This window comes from Elgaria multicarinata, chromosome 21 (assembly GCF_023053635.1).
Source record: "Elgaria multicarinata webbii isolate HBS135686 ecotype San Diego chromosome 21, rElgMul1.1.pri, whole genome shotgun sequence".
NCBI classification, from domain to species: Eukaryota; Metazoa; Chordata; class Lepidosauria; order Squamata; family Anguidae; genus Elgaria; species Elgaria multicarinata.
In genome coordinates, this window is record NC_086191.1 from 10,737,522 (window position 1) to 10,757,297 (window position 19,776).

General features: G+C 52.9%; 1 protein-coding gene across 1 annotated transcript; it reads left to right on the forward strand.

The window, feature by feature from the left end:
- Nucleotides 1-13,874: 13,874 nt before the first annotated feature.
- TMEM151A (transmembrane protein 151A) lies at nucleotides 13,875-19,776 on the forward strand. Its single transcript, XM_063145763.1, has 2 exons — nucleotides 13,875-14,104; nucleotides 18,337-19,776. Exons 1-2 carry the CDS (start codon nucleotides 14,009-14,011, stop codon nucleotides 19,699-19,701), a joined length of 1,461 nt encoding a protein of 486 aa, XP_063001833.1. The 5' UTR covers nucleotides 13,875-14,008; the 3' UTR covers nucleotides 19,702-19,776.

A 19,776-nucleotide genomic window follows, 5' to 3' on the forward strand; every position in this document is an offset into this window, starting at 1 on the left:
GCATGGTATTGCCTAAGGCTGAGTTATTACAGATGGGATCTAGGGAGAACCCCTTGCTTGCCCCAAATTAATGTTTTAAATTCTGCTGTCCCGCTGCAGCTAACAGAAGCAGTGACTTAAGTCCTTCAGAGCAAGTTAGTTACGGCTTTCCTAAGAAGTGAGTAAGAGCAAACGTCCATCTAGTCAGACATAAGTTTCCATCAAATGGATGCTGCTAGGAAGCCCACAAGGCAAACTTTCCTGTTAGGAAAAGATAGACTCTTTCTGAACACGGCAGTTCCATTTTGCTGTGATCCAGACCTCTTCTCTATGAGTTGGCCTAATCCTGTGTAGTCTTCCATTTATTCTGTATATCGGTTGCCAAATAACAGCAGTTCTCTGGTCAATGTACCAACGGGAGGGCGGGAAGAAAAATGAGAAATCAGGAGAAGCAAACAAACATTAGGAAGTAAATTGATCAACTGTAAAATTGAAACACGAGTACAAGACATCCAAACTTTGCATTAAGAGCAGGGAGATAATACAATACCAAGTTCACTGAGCCAAATGACCCTATTGAAACCACAGTATAATATATGAGTATAAAAGGTTGAAGGGGAAATAAAAATCTCCTTGCCTGGTGCAAGAAAGGCAGTAAAATAGATGCCAGGAACGCCTTTTTGGGAAGGGCCACTGCTGAAAAGGCTCTGCTCTCGTAGCCCCAGCGCCGGGGGCATGTGGAGAAGGCTCAGCCTGTGTACAAATTAGCTGTAGACATTTTCCACACTGTATTTGAGGGGAAGGAAACTGTGTGTTGGGGGGAGGTGGGCAGGGTACCGTGCCTTGCCCAAGTACTTACCCCCTTTTTGACTTTGCAACCTGGAATTAAAATGGAGTTCATGGGCATGTTTACCATTCGATTGACACAACATAACACTTTGAAGGTGCAAAATATTTTTATTGTGGCACAAAAGTTGAATTTACAATAAAAAAAATACTTTGCACCTTCAGAGTGTTAAGTATGTTGTGTCAATCGAATGGTAAACATGTCCATGAACCTCGGTTTAATTCTAGGTTGTAACGGAATGAACTGTGGACATGGGATGGTGCTTATGCATGGCTGTCTATCATTGCTAGTAGTTCAGATTTAAAACCTGAGTCACACTGAGACTGTATAACAGGGGTGGGTAACTTGCGGCCCTCCAGATGTTTTGGTTTACAAATCCCATCAGCCTGAGCAAAGGACATAGTTAATGGTGAGATTATGGGACTTGTAGGTCAAAACATCTGGAGGGCCACCAGCTGCCCACCCCTGTTTTATAACGTTAACAAGCCTGCATCCATCACTGCCCTTTTTGTGGACATTGGCTAACGCTGCACTTCTCAAATACGGTGAGCTGCTGAAAGAACAATCCGTTCATTTTATAAAAGTTGTGTATCTTTTATCCTGTGCGTATTGAACTTCTGTCCACTCTAATGGCTGCCCCCAGTGAGGGGCTAAGGAAGCAGTCGTTTTTTAAAAAGCGTCAGCAGCCATTTGAGATTTCCCAGAGTTCCCTGCCCAACCCCACTTCAGAACAAGGCTTTCTGGGAAAGACAAAATGTCAGCCATTCAGCTTCTCTTCTCGCCCTGCCAAGATTAGATAAAGGATTCATCCCTGGAATTAATTGGGGTAAAGTTTTCTTTTTAAATTGCACTACATGTGTTTGATGTTTGTGTTATCAGCAATAACTTCACTGTGAATGACCACTGTCAATAAGGCGATGGGCATTTAATTTTCTTCTGCCTTCCCTGTTCTTTGGGCTTTTCTTTTTCCTCTTCTCCTACTCCACACTGTATGTGTTGTATGTAAATCTGAACCTGTCCACAATGCTTCATGTGCATCTGATGGAAAGTTTGTGCCAGAATAAAATGTTTGGTCTTGAAGGTGTCCCAATCTTTGTGTAATGGTTGTTAAGATCTTCTAAGAAGGTTTTTTTAAAAAGACGCTGCTGCCGCCTCCCTTAAATCTGCTTGCAGTTAGATTACAGTATCTAAAGCAGGGGTGGGCAGAAGGTAAATCCCCAAATGTTTTGGACTTCAAGTCCCAGAAGCCCCAGCCTGCATGACCAGTGGTCAGGAATGCTGGGAACTGAAGTCAGGAACATCTAGAGATCTACTTTTTGCTCACCCGTACTCTAAAATACCTTCCACAGGATAGCTTTCAGCAAATCATTTAATGTATTTATGTAAAATGTTCCTTGGGCGCTTTTCAGAGCAGAAAGCCCTGCAAGGCGGCTTACAGGAATAAAATACATAAAAGCAGCTCCTATAGTGTTGGGAGATAAATGTAAACTCATATAGTGTGGGGAGACGAATGATCATAATTTATAATAATACATTTGCAATGCCTGGTGCAGGATAGTGAGGAAGATAGTCTATTTGAGAATCTGGTAGTTAGGAGTTCCTATCCCCTTTCCAACATATGCCTTTTTAAACTAACCCCCAGGAGTTCTCCAACTCCTGATATAGTGCAGAGGGGAAGGGGTCTAGTTGTGGGGTTGGTGGCTGGACATTTGAGTTTACTTTGTAGCTCCGGTTTGTTCGGTTTTTGCCTGGAAAGGCTGCATCAATCTAGAGGTTGGGAGATCCATTTCCCCTTGGTGTGTATTCTTTTTCCTTGAAAGGCAGCTTAGAACTTGAGCCCCGGATCTAAGTCACCATGTGTCAGGGCTGCTTTAGGGTGGATTGTTGCCTTGAGCAGGGGGTTGGACTGGATGGCCTTTTAGGTCCCTTCCAACTCTCTTATTCTATGATTTTAAGTGCCACAGTCTGTCTTTCGCCTGCAACTAGAGCATAAACTTTCGAGGCTGAGGCCTGGAGTTGCAATTGCCTTTGGTGGCTTGGTGTGTTTTGTGTTGTGCAGAAGCAGGAGCGCCGGCTGAACTCCACGTCCCCCCCAAACTGTAGCGAGGAGAGGCGCGTGATTGTGCCGTGTCCCTGTTGAAGGCCTCCTTGGGAACGGAGCTTCGCCTCGTAGGCCCGAGAAGCGGTGTTGGTCTGTAGGCGAGTGTCAGAAGCGTTGGGCTTGTAGAGGCTCGGGTGCGGGCTTGCGGCTCCCCCGGGTCTCCCCTTTGGCCTTGAAAGGCTGGAAGCGGCTCCCCCAATGGAAGCTCCGGCCCTCTTTTTGTGGAGCGCGGTGGGCGAGCGCCCCCAGCGGTGCAGGCCGAAGTCTGCGAGGTGCAGCCCCGGCAGGGTTTTTCCCCCTTTCAATGTGTGTCGCCTTAAATGCAAGTTTGGGGGTAACAGCTCCCCAGCAAGTTTGGCTCCGTAGGAAGAGCGGCCTGCGTCTGGGCGCCCAGTCCGGGGTTTTGGAATCCCCGGTGTGGGCGCTCCTTTTTTTTTTTATTTTCAATGGGCGCCTTCGGCGCCTTAAGTATAAGTTCCGAATAGGTGGATTCCAAGTGCTGGTATAGCACAGTGGGAAGGCGCTTGGCTGCGGAGCCCAAGCCTGGGAGTTCGAATCCCCACTGTGCGCTCCCGGGAGAGGGGCCAGCCGAGATCACCCATAGTCCAGTGGCCATGCACGGGATTAACTACCCGGCCACACCCACATAGTCAGTGGCCATACACGGGATTAACTACCCGGCCACACGGAGCGGAAGTGGCTCATGGGGTTACGCGCCCCGCCACCTGGGCAGCCTTGGGCAAGCTGCACAGACCTCGGTGCCCAGCTGCCCCCCAGCCGTCGACCCAAGAGCGGACAAGCCCAGAGTGCGGACAACCCCAGAGAGACACCCCAAAAGACTGTGCGGCAGTGGCGACGCAGCACAAGTCACAGGCGGCTGGGGCGGTTATGCCTAAAGTAACCTGGGGGCATCACAGTACGCCCCCAGGCGAAAAACTTCGCACTTAGTATCTTTTAGATATATACAGCCGCCTCTCGCGCCTGCGCAAAAGGCTCCTCCCTCTCTCCCCTTTTGCAGGGCTTCCCCCCCTTTCTCCGCCTCCTGAGGGACCTCTCCCCAGGGGCCCCCACTCGGGCTGCGGCTGGGTAGTTAATCCCGTCAATTGCCGCTTCGACTAGGGGTGATCTAGCTGGGCCGACCCCGGCAGGCACAAGCGGGGATTCGAACTCCCAGGCTTGGGCTCCGCAGCCAAGCGCCTTCCCACTGTGCTATTCCAGCTGTTGGAAGGAACAATTCGGAACTAATATTTCAAGCGCCAACTCCCACACACCTGATCGAGATAACTACTTAATTACCCCAGCCGGATACGTCAGACCGCAAGTGCTTGTGGGAACTTACGTCAGACCGCAAGTGCTTCTGGGAACTTAGATGGGAGGCTGCAGTGCAGGCTTCAGAAACGCAAGGGGGCGCCACGTACATTGCGCAGACGCAGGGCCACCACTCGCAAGACCTGCCATTGCCAACGGCCTTCGCCAGGGGCGCCACGTACATTGCGCAGACGCACGCCCACCACTCGCAAGACCTGCCATTGCCAACGGCCTTCGCCAGGGGCGCCACGTACATTGCGCAGACGCAGGGCCACCACTCGCAAGACCTGCCATTGCCAACGGCCTTCGCCAGGGGCGCCACGTACATTGCGCAGACGCACGCCCACCACTCGCAAGACCTGCCATTGCCAACGGCCTTCGCCAGGGGCGCCACGTACATTGCGCAGACGCACCGCCACCACTCGCAAGACCTGCCATTGCCAACGGCCTTCGCCAGGGGCGCCGCGTGCATCGGCCAGCCTTGCAAGCCAATGGACACAGGAAGGACTAGCAACAGCGCCCATTGCCAAGAGCCTGACGCACCTCCCACTGGGCTGGGCTACACGATGGGCTTCGGAACTCCTGCTCCAGCCTCTCGCCCCGGGTGGCCTCTTAAGGAAGCACAACACACTTAGGACTGCCGAGCGCCGCCTTCCCACGGGGCTCCAGCTCCCCAGCCTTCGGCAAGGGGCCTTCCCAAGGCCACAGAGCCGCTCCTTCGGGGCTGGCCCCACTCAGCCATCGCTCGCAGGGGAGAAGAGCGGCGACCCTCTAGGGCTGCTCGGAGGGTGCCGTCTCGCTCCCAGGCGCCCCTGACAGCGAGGCCCGGGCTCACCAATGCTGCGGGGCCAAGTCCCAAGCTCCCGCAGACCCGCTTTCCGACCAGCCCTCCCCTACACGGCCACTTCACGCCAGCCATGGGCTCGTGCCCTTCTCTGGACCCCCTCGACCCTGCTCCCGCCCCCGAGCTGCGCAGTAACACCTGGGTCCCCCCCCACTTTAGTTGGCCCCTCTGCAGCAGCGACCCCCGCTCCGAAAATGCTCCGCGCTCCATCAGGCTCGGAAAAAGTGTCCATTAGCTAAAACGGAGCCTGACTGCGGGGGGCGCATTTTCGGAGTGGGGGTCGCTGCCTGGGAAGCCACAACTAACCCCCCCCCCAAGCTAGCATCCCCCTCCCCATAGATGCCCCCTCCTCGCCTTCCTTTAGGCTCCATTCGGACGAATGGAGCCTAGAGGAAGCAGTGGGGGGCATTTTCGGAGTGGGGGGCCGCTGCTTGGGAGGCCACAACTAACCCCCCCAAAGCTAGCTCCCCCCTCCCCAAAGATGCCCCCTCCTCGCCTTCCTTTAGGCTCCATTCGGACAAATGGAGCCTAAAGGAAGCAGTGGGGGGCATTTTCGGAGTGGGGGTCGCTGCTTGGGAGGCCACAACTAACCCCTCTCCCAAAGCTATGCCCCCCCCTTCAAAAAAGCCCCCTCCTCTCCTTCCTTTAGGCTCGTAAAAAGGCACCATTGGCACAATCGCAGCCTAAAGAAAGCAGTGCGGGGGGTGCATTTTCGGAGTGGGGGGTCGCTGCCTGGGAAGCCACAACTAACCCCCCTCCCAAAGCTAACTCCCCCCTTCCCATAGATGCCCCCTCCTCGCCTTCCTTTAGGCTCTAGAGGAAGCAGTGGGGGGCATTTTCGGAGTGGGGGGCCGCTGCTTGGGAAGCCACAACTAACCCCCCCAAAGCTAGTTCCCCCCTCCCCAAAGATGCCCCCTCCTCGCCTTCCTTTAGGCTCCATTCCGACGAATGGAGCCTAAAGGAAGCAGTGGGGGGCATTTTCGGAGTGGGGGGCCGCTGCTTGGGAGGCCACAACTAACCCCTCTCCCAAAGCTATGCCCCCCCTTCAAAAAAGCCCCCTCCTCTCCTTCCTTTAGGCTCGTAAAAAGGCACCATTGGCACAATCGCAGCCTAAAGAAAGCAGTGCGGGGGGTGCATTTTCGGAGTGGGGGGTCGCTGCCTGGGAAGCCAAACTAACCCCCCTCCCAAAGCTAACTCCCCCCTTCCCAAAGATGCCCCCTCCTCGCCTTCCTTTAGGCTCCATTCGGACAAATGGAGCCTAAAGGAAGCAGTGGGGGGCATTTTCGGAGTGGGGGGTCGCTGCTTGAAAGGCGAAAACTAACTCCCCCTCCCCAAGCTACCCCACCCCCGAAAGATGCCCCCTCCCCTGCTTCCTGGAGGCTCTATTGGCACGAATAGAGCCTAAAAGAAGCGGTGCGGGGGGGGGCATTTTCGGAGAGGGGGTCGCGGCTACGGAGGAGGGGGACTAACTCCCCCTCCCCAAAGCCAGGGCCCCGCCCCTCGAAACCCCGCCCCCTCGAAACCCCGCCCCTCCCGCGTTTCCTTTAAGCTCGAAAAAGGCCTCCGTGGACGCCCAGGAAGCGCCTTTCCGTGCCTAAAAGGAAGCGGGGGGAGGGCGGCGGAGAGGCTCGCTAATTCTCCCCGGGGCCCCCCCACGCGCGCCGCGACCCCCCTAAGCAAAACTCGCCCCTTCCACGCTGCGCTCCGTCTCCACAGCTGCTCTTCCGACGACCGCCACAAAGAAGGGAATTTGCAGGTGCAGACTTGTCCTTTAAATTTCCCACAATGCCCTCGACAGAGCTCTGGTGCCTTGTGGGAAATTTAAACGGCACTGCCTCGGGGGCTATGGAATTAAAAATGGCGCTCCCCATCCCTGCTAGCGTTTCAATGGGATGGGAAGCTGTGTGGGAGCCGCCATTTCCATTTCCCGCAATGCTCCCCCCAACGTAGCACCAGAGCATTGTGGGAGTTTTAAAGGGCGCCTGATAGGTGAGCTCAACACTGCCGTGGAAGAACCAGCTTGGATCAAGGCGGTAGCAGAGGGAGAATGTCAGTCATCCATCTCAGCTTTCCCCAACCTGGTGCCCTCCAAATGTTTCACACTTTAACTCCCATCAGCCTCAACCTGCATGGCCAGTGGTCAGGAATGCTGGGAGTTATAGTTGGAGAAGGCTGGTCTAACCGTACACGGCTCCAATCCAGATCCCAACCACAAACATACACACACCACTATTAGCCGTGGAGGAGAAAACATATTTATTAATTTACAGCATTTTTATCCTGCTTGCTCCTCAGGCAAAAACCTTCCCAGAGCAGCGTATATATAATCAGTACAAGAAGACAGTCCCTGCCCGCAGACTTACAATATAAAAAGTCATGACAGACAAGGAAAAAGGGAAGAGGGGGGAAATTAGGTGAAAAAATTAGGAAACTGCTGGTGAAATGGCCCCACTTATCCATCACATCCAGACCAGTGAAGCCTTTTGGAATGGTTGCTGGTTGTGAAATGTGCAGACGTGAACATTTACCAGGAGTGTTTATACGGGGTTGCCCTCTCGTGGCCACCACTGAGCACTGCCGCCTGTTCATCTCAACGTCAGCATTTCTACTGGAGGACCCTCTTGTGGCCAACTCTGAGCCCTGAAGTCTGCTTCTTTCAAAAGCAGAGTTAAGACCTCACCTTATTAGATTGTAAGCCTATGCGGCAGGGCCTTGCTATTTACTGTTTTACTCTGTACAGCACCATGTACATTGATGGTGCTATATAAATAAATAAATAAATAATAATAATAATAATAATAATAATAATAATAATAATAATAATAATAATACCACCTCAGGATTTATACTGGGGTACCCTCTTACGGCCTCCTCTGAGCACTACAGCTTGCTCATCTGAACAGCCATGTTAAGACCCCAGCACTTATAATGGGGATTCCTCCAGTGGTCACGTCTGAGCGCTGCAGCCTGTCCATCTCAGTAGGTATGTTAAGGCTACCAGCAGACACAATGGTGACGGATCATGGAAGCTGCAAGCCGAAACATTTCGAGGGCCACAAATCCCCAAAGCCTGCTTCCTGCTTCCAACAATGGCCAGCCAAGAAGCTCATAGCACTCCCAGATAGAAACCCTCCCCTGTGGTTTGCCCTTCGCATTCAGAGGCAGAGAACCTCTGGAAACTGAGGTTCAATTCCGCCTAGCTCATAGTGACAAAAAGACAACTCCTCCTTTTTAAAGCCAACCAAATTAGTGTCCGTCACTTTCATCCTGTGGCTGCAAAGCCCATCACTTCCTTTCCCGCCTCCACAATCTCTGTTTTGGGATGGAGATACAAATGTATGTATCCCTGGACGTGCTGATCCACATGTGTCCACACGTGGATTTGTATGAAGACATGACCATAGTGGCTGTCTCATTTCCCACCCCTTTCCTCATTATCTCTCACGTGGAATTTGCCTTTCCCACTGCTGCGAGAGGCGGAGTTGGCATTATAATTGAGCTCCCTGTCATGAACCCGCTGATGAACTCTTTTATAATTAGTCACTGCCAGTTCAGCCCCTGTTGGTGTATTACGTCCCATCCGCATCTATCTGCCTGTCACCCAAATCACAGCACAGTTGTGCGTGAAACAAGCCAATGACCTTGGGGGTCTTTTTATTCCTGCCTCATGTGCAAGCACACACAGACATACAGTGGCACACACACAGAAAGACAGAGATTTCTTCCTGTTGCCATGTAATGAACAAGCGTGTGACGACATTCCTCTCGCTTTCCCTGTGTTCCATTTAGAAGACATGGCTCTTTCTCTAAATTACTTTCGCCTTCTCCTTGGTAAACTTCTTCGGATGTGCATTGCGCTCCGTCGATGCAATATGTTTAGGAACTGCAGGAACTCCTCCCTGACAAGGCATTGCCTTATTTCTGCCCCCCCCTCTCTCTTGACACTTCCTACCATCTGTGTTCAAAGAACTGCAACGGCACAGAATCCTTCAGGACATCTTGAATGTGTGATCGGAAGCATATGGCCCATGAAATGGCTCCAGGCAACCTGCGTAGTGACACATAGAACCGAGATTGTTAAAGCCACGTCCTCTTTTGACATGTAAAAACATGAGGTGGTAGAGTCCTGAGATAGTTGGGGTGACTGTACCACTTCAGACTGTTGGAGGGTGTGTGTGCCTTTTTTGAATGCTCTACCACATTGTGTGTGTGTGTGTGTGTGTGTGTGTGGTTTTAATAAACCAACTCCCTGCAAATAATTCACATATCAAGGAGACAGGTTCTTTCCCAACCACCACTTTCCTTGATCTTCAAGTTTTCTACTTAAATAAGTTAAAGGTTGTTGTTTTTACACAGGGGAGAGCAGTGAAAAAATAAAAGCACACCCCCGCAGACCCGAAATGGTACAGTCCATTCTACTATCTCAGACCTCTGCCACCTCATCAATGCATAGGCCAGGTTAGAGAGAGACAGAATGGGCTGTACCATTTCAGACTGCAGGTGGGATCCATGTGTCATTTTTTAAACGCTTCCCTGTGTAAAAACAAGACCTCCTTGCATATAGAATACTAGCTTCTGAGCAAAAACCGCATAGAATTGTGCTGAAGCTTTATATTTATAGCTTGTTACCTTAACCTCCTTTATCCTTCCCGCCCGCATAAATTGTTGAAGTTTTGGGCCACGCAGGGGTCACAGTTTTTAACTTTTTACTTGTGTTAGATTAAAAGAAAACAATAGATTTTTTTTAAAAAAATAAATTTTATTAGGATACTCCATCTGCAAAAGGAGTACATCTTTCTAGTCTAAAGAGAGGCTGGGGGGGGGGATCACCCTTTTTTACAAATGCTTAATTCCTTGAAAATATGCTACAGATATGCATGTTATATGTTTTGTGATTTTACATTTATTTTTTAATTTTATTATTACGTTTAAATACCGCCCCATAGCCGAAGCTCTCTGGGCGGTTTACAAAAGTTAAAAACAGTAAACATTAAAAATGTATACAAAATTTAAAACCATCAAAAACGTAAGAACAACAGTATAAAAACAACAGTATCCATTTAAAAACAACAGTTCTGGGTTCTGTTAAAAGACAAACTTAGTGTTGTTAAATGCTGTTAAAGGCCTGGGAGAAGAGAAAAGTCTTGACCTGGCGCCTGAAAGATAACCGTGTTGGCACCAGGCGAGCCTCATCGGGGAGATCGTTCCACAGTCGGAAGGGGGCACCACCGAAAAGGCCCTCTCCCTTGTAATGTGCGGATGAAATTATGCCGCTAAATTATTGGCTCTGCACATACTTTCTTGTTTATAATAATAATAATAATAATAATAATAATAATAACAATAATAATGATGACGATGATGTTTATTGATGATGATGATAATGAAAAGAACAACAATATTTTGTCTGCCTAAAACCTCACCCCAACCAACATACAATTCCATTGCAAAATTATTGTGTTATTATAATAAACCAAATATTATCATATCTGCTCATCACTGATGTGATTTTTTCTTAAAAGCTCAGGACAATTTCACAACTCAATGCTGCCATATACTGAATGATGCTGGAAATGCAAGACTTTAACACCCACTCAGGGGGATACCTGCACTACACCAGTTTCTCCCACTTGGTCCTCTCTAGATGATTCGGACTACAACTCCCAGCATTCCTGATCATTGGTCATGCTGGCTGGAGCTGATGGGAGTTGAAGTCCAAAACATCTATAGGGCACCCAGCTGAGAGGGTTACAGCATACTTTCAACCACTATTCTGCAGAGATTCGCCGTGGGTTAATAATATCACTAATTTTCTAACAGCTCATGTGGGGAATGTGTAGCAATCCAGACGTTGTTGGTCTGCAACTCCCATCAGCCAATGGTGAGGGATGATGGGATCTGAACTCCTAAAAATCGGTGGGGGGGGGAGTACATTTCCCATCCCTGTCTAAAAGGAACCTGACGGCACGTTTATTCAGCAGGTTTGAATGAGTTTCCCTCTCCTGTGTAACCATGTGGGACCCCCTATCTTCTTTTTCCACCTGGCTGAGATTAGAACATAGGTCCTTAAAATAATGTTTTTATGCCCCCTTCCCTCGGTGAGCCTACCTTTTCAACGCCAATGTCATCAGCTGCCCTTCCTCCTCCTCTTCCACATCATTGCTGCTACCTGCTTGCTTGGTAGGCAGAGATCCAGACAGGTTGCAGGCTGTGGCATCTCCAGCAGCTGAATAAAAAAGTCCATGACTTCATCAGTATCCACCTAGTAACATTTACTACTCCAAAACACACACACACACGCACACACTTTAATAGTTTTAGGATTAAATCTTATTGGGATGCCCATCAGCCTCCAGATTCAGAGGCTGACAGGCATCCTATACAGAGTGGGAGCCGCGTGGAGGCCATCTTCCCTTCCATGCTTCTCCTGATCACCCATCTAGCTGGGAGTCTGCCTCCCAAGTCGCCTCTCTGCCCGCTTTCCCTGAGGCTACTTTTGTGAGAGGCAGCCAGCTATGGTTCTCTCCACGCTGGCTGTGACGGGGCAGGGAGCTTGGACTCCTGGGTCCCGAGGTCAGAGCGCTGTCCCCGACCTCAAATCCAGGAATCCAAACTATCCATTCACTCCCGAGATGCTGTCCAGGACCCATCGGTTTACTCTCCCCTAGAATCAAGGGTGGGCAGAAGGAAATCCAGATCTGCTGGTTGATTCCTGGGTGACTTGCAAGAACAGGCCCAGGGTGCACACTCCCAACAGCCTTTTCTATGATCACCTGGGTTTATGGAACTCTCTCCCCAAAGGACCTCGCCTGGCACCATCGTTGTCATCCTTTCAGCACCAGGCAAAGATGTATTTCCCCAACCATTTAGACATTCGCTCTGGCCTGGTTGTTGCCTTTGGATTCTTTTGCAGTGTTCATTCTAGGCAGGCGTCAAACCGGTGGAAATGAGCAGCCACTTAAACCAGTGGAGGCTGGGGGCTCCGATGTCAGTGGGGCAGTGAACAGAACCAGTCAGAACTCTAAAGGTGCTTTTCAAGGTGCATTGCTCCTTTAGAGTTCTGACGGAAACCTGGAGTGGATTCCCGCCCCACTGACAACCGAGCCAAAAGCCTCCACTGGTTAAAACTAATAAGCAAATCCATCATATTTATCATCAACGGTTTGGGAGAACAGGGCAGTTTTGAGCTTGCAAACGAAAGTCTAGCAGCCAGGACGGCACCAAAAACTGCCATCCTTCCATAGCTGACCTGGGCCCCATGTCTGACTGCCCCCCTGCTCCTCCCAGCTAATTTTTGTTTTTCTGCTCCAGCAGTCCAATGAATGCCATGCAGCTGGATCCGGCCTCACCATTATTTTCTGGGGGAGTTGTGAACAAAGCATAGGGCATCTCAACCCAGCTACGTTGCTAATGCAGCCAAGTAAACCCACCAGTGCATACTGAAGGAGGAAAAAACCCATCTGGAGACGGTCCTGGCTAGCAGTGCCAAGGCATGTGTCAGGGTAAGGAGTTCCACATTTTGGGTGCCAACCAAGAGAAGTCCCTGTCTCTGAGAACCAGCTGCCTAACGTCCAAAGATGGGAGTATTCAGAGCAGGTCCTCAGGTGACAATCTCAGCAGATGGCCAGTTCCATACAGGAGGTGGACCTTTAAATACCCTGCCTGCACTCCCAGGCTGTTCAGGACTTTACAATTTAAAACCGTGAGCTTGATTTGGGGCTAGAAACAAACTGGGAGCCAGTAAAGGTCTTCTAAGACTTTGAGGGGTGGCCTTCCAGATGTTTTGACCTACATATCCTATCAGCCCTATCCAGCATAGAGGGGAGTTGTAGGCCAAAACATCTGGAGGGTCACAAGTTGCCCACCCCTGTTAAGTAGTGCTGAAACCAGTGGAGGCTGGTGACATCGATTTTGTTGGGGCCGTGAATCCTCAACTAGGTCCAGCACTTAGGATAGCTCCCCAAACTAACCCCAAACCAGGTCCAGCGCCTTGGAGAGCTCCTTTAGAATTCCAGCTGATTCTAACTGAAACTTAGAATGGATTCACAGCCCCACCGAAATCGGAGCCACCAGCGTCCACTGGCTGACGTCTTAGAATCATAGAACAGCAGAGCTGGAAGGGGCCTACAAGGCCATCGAGTCCAAACTCCTGCTCAATGCAGGAATCCACCCTAAAGCATCCCTGACAGATGGTTGTCCAGCTGCCTCTTGAAGGCCCCTAGTGTGGGAGAGCCCAGGACCTCCCTAGGTAACTGATTCTATTGTTGTACTGCTCTAACAGTCAGGAAGTTTTTCCTGATGTCCAGCTGGAATCTGGCTTCCTTTAACTTGAGCCCGTTATTCTCTACTATCCCGATGACCTGCTCACACGCACGCAGGCACGCGCCTCCTGCCCTCCAAGTCTCTGAACCTGCCAGGTGGGCTCATCCAGACGTGCAGCCAGACCTCTGGACCTGCAGCGAGGGCCGAACAAAACACGTGGGAAGCGACCCTTCCGATGTCTACTCACGGTGCCCCAACGGGAGCGGGAGATGCAAGGGGAGGGAAAACCTGGCGGCTGCTTGGGACAAAGAGGGGGGCTTTTGGCGGGGGGCAGCTGCGGGTCGGGGGGCTCCGGGGCTGAGGCCCTCTGCGGCCCCCGGCTCGGGCCTCCTCGGGCGGGGTGGCCCAGCGCCGAGAAAGCGGCCGGGGCTTTCTGCGGGCTCCTTTCCAGCCGCTAGGAGGAGGGCGGAGCCGGCGCTAAGTGCACGGGCGGAGAGGCGAGCCGCCGGTCCAGGGAAGGTGCGCGCAAGGCAGGCACGGCGGCCGACTCCATGCCCCGCTCCGGGCACTGGCGGGGTCGGCACAGCACCAGCCGCGGGGCCGCGGAGCCCCTCGCCCGCCCCTAACATGCGGCCGGGGCGCCTGCTGGCGGCGCCACGCGTGAACCATGCCCGGCGTGGGGGAAGACGACGACGGGGCGCAGCAGCCGGGGGCGGGGGAGCTGCCCACGCTCACCCCCGCGGGGGGACCCCCTCGGGAAGAGGTAAGGCCAGGCCCGCTCGGGGGCGCGGAGGGGGAAGCGGGCGCGGCCAGCCTCGGGGAGGGGAGCCCACCTCGCCTTTGCGCTGCGCCCTGGGCGCACCGTTTGGAGAAGGGGTGCCCCCCTCCAAAGTCCCGAAAAAGCGGGGCGCGGGGGTGGGTCAAGGATGGGGGGGGGAGTTGGGGATCGGGCACCCCTTCCCCCCTCCGCCCACTTTCTATTGGTGAGCGAGGCGGGGCAGGGAGGGGAGAGGGAGGGAGGCACCGCCGATTTTGCTGCAGGGAACACGTGCCGCTTTGTGCATTATTAATAGCTCAACTAGGGTTAAAAATAAACCTGGATCTGGGGGTGGGGGGGGATAAAGGAAGAGAATGGGGCTTCTTCTGCCCCCACCCCTAGAGCCCCCTTTTTAAACCCCCCCAAGCAAAAAAAAATTAAAAATGGGCACAATCAGCTTTGTGTTTTGGAGTTCATTGTGCGCGGCTGGGTGGTGCGTAAAATACGGGATTCCCGGGTTAGAAAGGTTTGTTAGGGGGGTCAGGTCGGTTAGGAACGCGGAGGAGGGGGCGTTGTTGTGGTTCCGCAGGAAAGGTGTGTGCGTTGTGCGTGTTTTGCGACCGGCGCGGGGCTGGGGGGGGGGGCGGTCAGGGGGCCGTCGGCGCGAAGTTCTGCATTGCACCAGTACCAGGCAAACGTCCTTCTCTCTCTCTCCGCTTTGCTGCTTTCCCGACTCCTCATGGAGGGGATTTGGCGAGGCTGCTGGTGGCGGGGGAGAGCTGGTCTTCGAAGAAAGGGGAGGCTAAGTGGCCGGCGGGTTGCGGGGAGAGAAACAAAGCCAGCAGGCAGGCGAGGAGAGAGAGAAAGGGAGGGGGGAGAAATTCTGCCACTGGCCGGCATTGTCCCCCTTTCTCCCCCCCCCCCATCCCCTCCCTCACCAAGTCGGGCAGGTGGATTGAGAGAGAGAGACCTTGGACTCTCTCTTCCCTGCAGGAAAAGACGTATTAGATTTCTCTGGGGGAGAACAGTTTCCCCCGTCATCTGCGTGGGGACAAACCCTGCAGCTCCCACCCTCCCTCCCTTCTCTCCAGATAATTCAAAGGGCGAGGGGAGGGGATTGAAACGGGCAGGTGCCCCCATCTTTGGTGGGGCTTAATAAGGGTTTCTTCTCCCCAGCTGCTTGTGCCTGGCATCTTCCGCTCTTCAGGGTGCTGAACCTAGCTACATACATACATACACACCCGTGCCCCCCTACCCCAGTACACACCACCCAGGCCTTGCCCAGTGGTAGTGCTGGCCAGTTCTCCTACCTGCACTCAGGGCAGTTTTTCTTGGTGCCAACAGAATACCAGGCAAAGAACTCTCTCTCTCTCTCTCTTAGGCCAAGGGTTCCTTCCAGAGGAAACCGGACATGAGTTCTGCCTCGTAGGGAGCAGGCCTCAGTGGGCTGAGTTTCCTCTCTGCGCTGGTGGGTTGGGCCGTGCCTGCTTTCTTGGATGCAATACTGGACGTTCCCCATTGCTTGGTCCTCCACGTGCCTCGAAATTTGATGCTGACATCCTGAGAATTTAAAATAAGGACGTAAGAAGAGCCATACTGGATCAGACCAAGGGTCTACTGTTCACGCAGTGGCCAACCAGCAGTCGACTAGGCCCCCCACAAGCAGGACACAGTGCAACAGCACCCTCCCCACCCATGTTCCCCAGCAGCTGTTGTATATAGGCTTACTGCTTCTGATACTGGAGGTAGCTTTAAATACCATTAAAACAATAATTAAAACCTTTCCTTGGGGTTGGTTGGCTTCCAAATGAAATTGGGCAGTCCAAAAAGGAACACAGGATGCTGTCATACACGGAGTCAGACCCTTTAGTGCATCTCGCCCAGTATTTATTTATTTTATTTATTACATTTATATACCACCCCGCAGCCGAAGCTCTCTGGGTGGTTTACAACAGTTTAAAACAGTAAACATTAAAAAAGTGTACAATTTTTTTAAAAAACTATCAAACATATAGACAACAATATAAAAACATCCATTTTTGTTGCTGACACGGACTGACAGCAATGGCTGGGTTACAGGGTTTTAGGCGGGATTCTCTTCTATCCCTAGCCTGGGGACGTCGGGGATCAAACTTTTGTGAACTGCCCAGACAGCTTCGGCTATTGGGCGGTATAAAAATGTAATAAATAAATAAAATAAATAAATACTTCTGCCTGCAAATCAGGGCCCTGACTATACTTGTTCCCTCCAAATATTGAACCTGCACGTAGCCATTTCAAACATCTTTCCAATCCTCTTCCCATGATGCCTTGCTGATTTCCCATAGTCCCCCATGTCCTGCACACATACGTGCACATGAACACCTAACCCCCTGTACTCCCCCTACTGGCCAAGAGAAGTAGCGCAGATGAGTACCATATTGTCAGTGGCCCTATCCCCCCCCCCCCCCACGCCTCCTAAGGGTGACACAGAAGATTTGGCAAGGGAATTCCAGTTATTTTATCAACCTCCGTAGAGGGGGCTGGGAAGACGCAGAACCATTTTCTGGGATCACAGGGTTTGTTGGCCTACTGGTCTTGCTGCTCCTGTTTTAGTTTGCCCATTTTCATTTATACAGTTGGCAGGATCAAGTGGCAAAGCCAATTCTTGCATATCACATCACGCTGCAGCTCGGGGGTGGCAGGTGGAGCAGGGAGAGGAGCGCTGTGTGTTTAAATGCACTTCCATTAAAGCAACCACAGCACCGCATCTAGAAATCTAGCGTGTCAGGGAGGTGAGCTAAGCTGAATACCTTGTAGTGACACTCTAGCTTTCTATGTGCAGGGAGTTTCTTTTTTCTTTTCTTTTTTTAAAGTCATCCACTTTCTGGCAAGGTGCAAGGAGTGATATGGCCGGTGCAGAGGCACAGAGGACAGTCAGTGGCAAAGAAGTATGGGGATGATCCTTTTTCTGCAAACCAGTCTTCCGCTCTTGCTGTGTTGGACTACAACTCCCATCATCAGTTAGAATGATTGGAGTTGAAGTCCAACTGATTTTATTTCTGCGCTGAAAATTCTAGGCAGGAAGAAGAGACTACTATTTGGAATGAAAGGACAACAAACCATATATTTTTTGCATCTGTTCCCAGGAGTAGGAAAGGGAGAAGGTAAATTTGAGGGTTGTTTTGGGTGGGGCGGGGACATAAAATTTACCTGGAAGGACAATCATCCCTCTGTCTTCGCAAGTCTCCCCCGAGCAACCTAATTCAGGGTTGGGGAAGTTTTTCCAGCCCAAATTTAGTTTCAGAGCAGCTCTTGGAAGCTGTATTCCAGTGGGGGGCGGGGCAGAAGGCAAAGTGGGCGGGGCCCAAAAAACCCAGCCTGTTTCAGCTTCAAGCTGTAACCGCCCAGTAACTAAGCCTCAGGAGAGACATCATTAACTTTTTAGAATAGAGGGGGAAACTGCACATATGGTTGGTGGAAGGGGGCGGGGCCACTGGGAATCACAGGTTGGGGGCGGGGCAGCTTTCACCCCTTGGCCTCAGACATTCCCCACCCCTATTCTAAGAGTTGTGGGGGAGGGCAAGCTGTGCTTGAGGCATTTTTAAATAAAGCTTCACCTTATTTGGGGAGGTTTCCGGTCCCAATGAGGGAGATAGGCCTAGTGGTTAGAGCAAATGGCTCTGGAAACCAGTGCGCCTGTCTCCCAAAGAGGAAGAAATTGGAGGTGGCTCTCAGGGGCCACCTCTCTTGCTCATCCCCAGTGCTTGGGGGGAGAATGGGAAATAGTGGTTAGAGCATTCTCCACCCCAAAGTCATCAAATGTTTTCCTCCCCTCCTTCTGTTCTAGAGCTGCTCCCTGCCCCCCTCCTGGAGTGCATTACTGCAAGTGGTTCCGTTCCCACCCCTCTTGTCCCTCCTGGGATTCTCCTAAAAGCCATTTGCTCTTGGCGGCTTTCCCGGGGACTTTGGCCCAACCATTTCCCTAGCTGGGGATGGGGAAATGGAGGGAGAGCGGTAGGCAGGGCCCGTCCAAGGCAGAGAAAGCGACACATCTCCGCCCCTCCTGCTTCCCACGACAGAAGGCCTGATCCACTAGGATGCTAACGTCTTTGTTAGCGAAAGGACTAGAAACTTGGGGTGTGCAAGTGTGTGTTTGATGAAAGCTGAACATCTGAGGAAGGGGGTCTGGAATGTTCCTGATGGGGCCAGCCCTGTAACCTAACACCTTTCTTTCCTCCCTCCCTGCGGGCAAGTAGCAGCGCCCTCTCAAGCAGTCGCTGAGCAGCTCCCTGTGCCGTGAGTCTCACTGGAAGTGCCTCGTGCTCACCCTGCTGATGTTCGGCTGCTTCGGGGTGATGGGATGGTGCCGCCTGTCGACGGTGACCCGCCTGAGCTATGACGGCTCCTACCAGGGCGCCTCCATGATCTACCACGACAGCCCGTGCTCCAATGGCTACATCTACATCCCGCTGGCGTTCCTCGGGATGCTCTACGTAGTCTACCTGGTGGAATGCTGGCACCGCTTCGCCAAGGGGCAGATGCAGCACCGGGTGGACACGGCCAGCGTCTACGAGAAGGTGCAGCGCATGCAACAGGCCACGCCCTGCATCTGGTGGAAGGCCATCAGCTACCACTACATCCGCCGCACCCGGCAGGTCACCCGCTACCGCAACGGCGACGCCTACACCACCACCCAGGTCTACCACGAGCGGGTCAACACCCACGTGGCCGAGACGGAGTTCGACTACTCAGGACACGGGGTGAAGGACGTCTCCAAGGAGCTGCTGGGCCTCTCGGATTACCCCGTCACCAAGCTGCGCTTCACCAAGTGCTTCAGCTTCGCCACCGGGGAGGCCGAGGCGGCCTACCTGACCCAGCGGGCCCGCTTCTTCGGCGAGAACGAGGGCTTGGATGACTACATGGAGGCCCGCGAGGGGATGCACCTCAAGAATGTGGACTTCAAGGAGCACATGCTGGTGTTCCCTGACCCCGGGCGCCCGCCCTGGTACACCCGCCGATGGGTCTTCTGGCTGGCCTCGTTCCTCCTGCTCTCCTGGCCGCTGCGCGTGCTGGCCGAATACCGCACAGCCAACGTCCACTACCACGTGGAGAAACTCTTTGGGGCGGATGACGGTCCCAGCCCCCTGGACGCCGCGGGGGGCTACGGGCGCCGCATCTCTCGCGTCAACACGGTCGACATGACCGAGCTGGAGTGGCACATCCGGTCCAACCAGCAGCTGGTGCCCAGCTACTCGGAGGCGGTCTTGATGGACTCCACCGTGGTGGCCGGCGCCGCCTACCTCCGCAGCTGCCAGCGGTGCCGCCGGACTGTCAGCAGCAACTCGCTGCCCTCCCGGGGCACCCGGGCCCTCTACGCCCGCCTCCCGTTCAGCTGCAGCCGCTTCTCGCTGGGGGGCGCGCGGAGGTGTGGCGGCATCCTCCGCAGCCTGAGCGGGAGCCACGTGGGCAGCAGCAGCATCGAGACGGAGCCCTTGGAGAGCCCGCCCTGCTACCAGGACGCTTTGTATTTCCCAGTGCTCATTGTGCATGGCGGGGAGGGCTGCCACCGGAACGGGCCCCGGCCGGGCCCTGCAGGGAGGGCGTTAGGGACCCCGCTGTGATCCCAGGGAAGAGAGGGTGGCGGAAGCGAAGCCCCACAAGGAAAGCAACCTGCAAGCCCCCGGCCTCATTCCCAT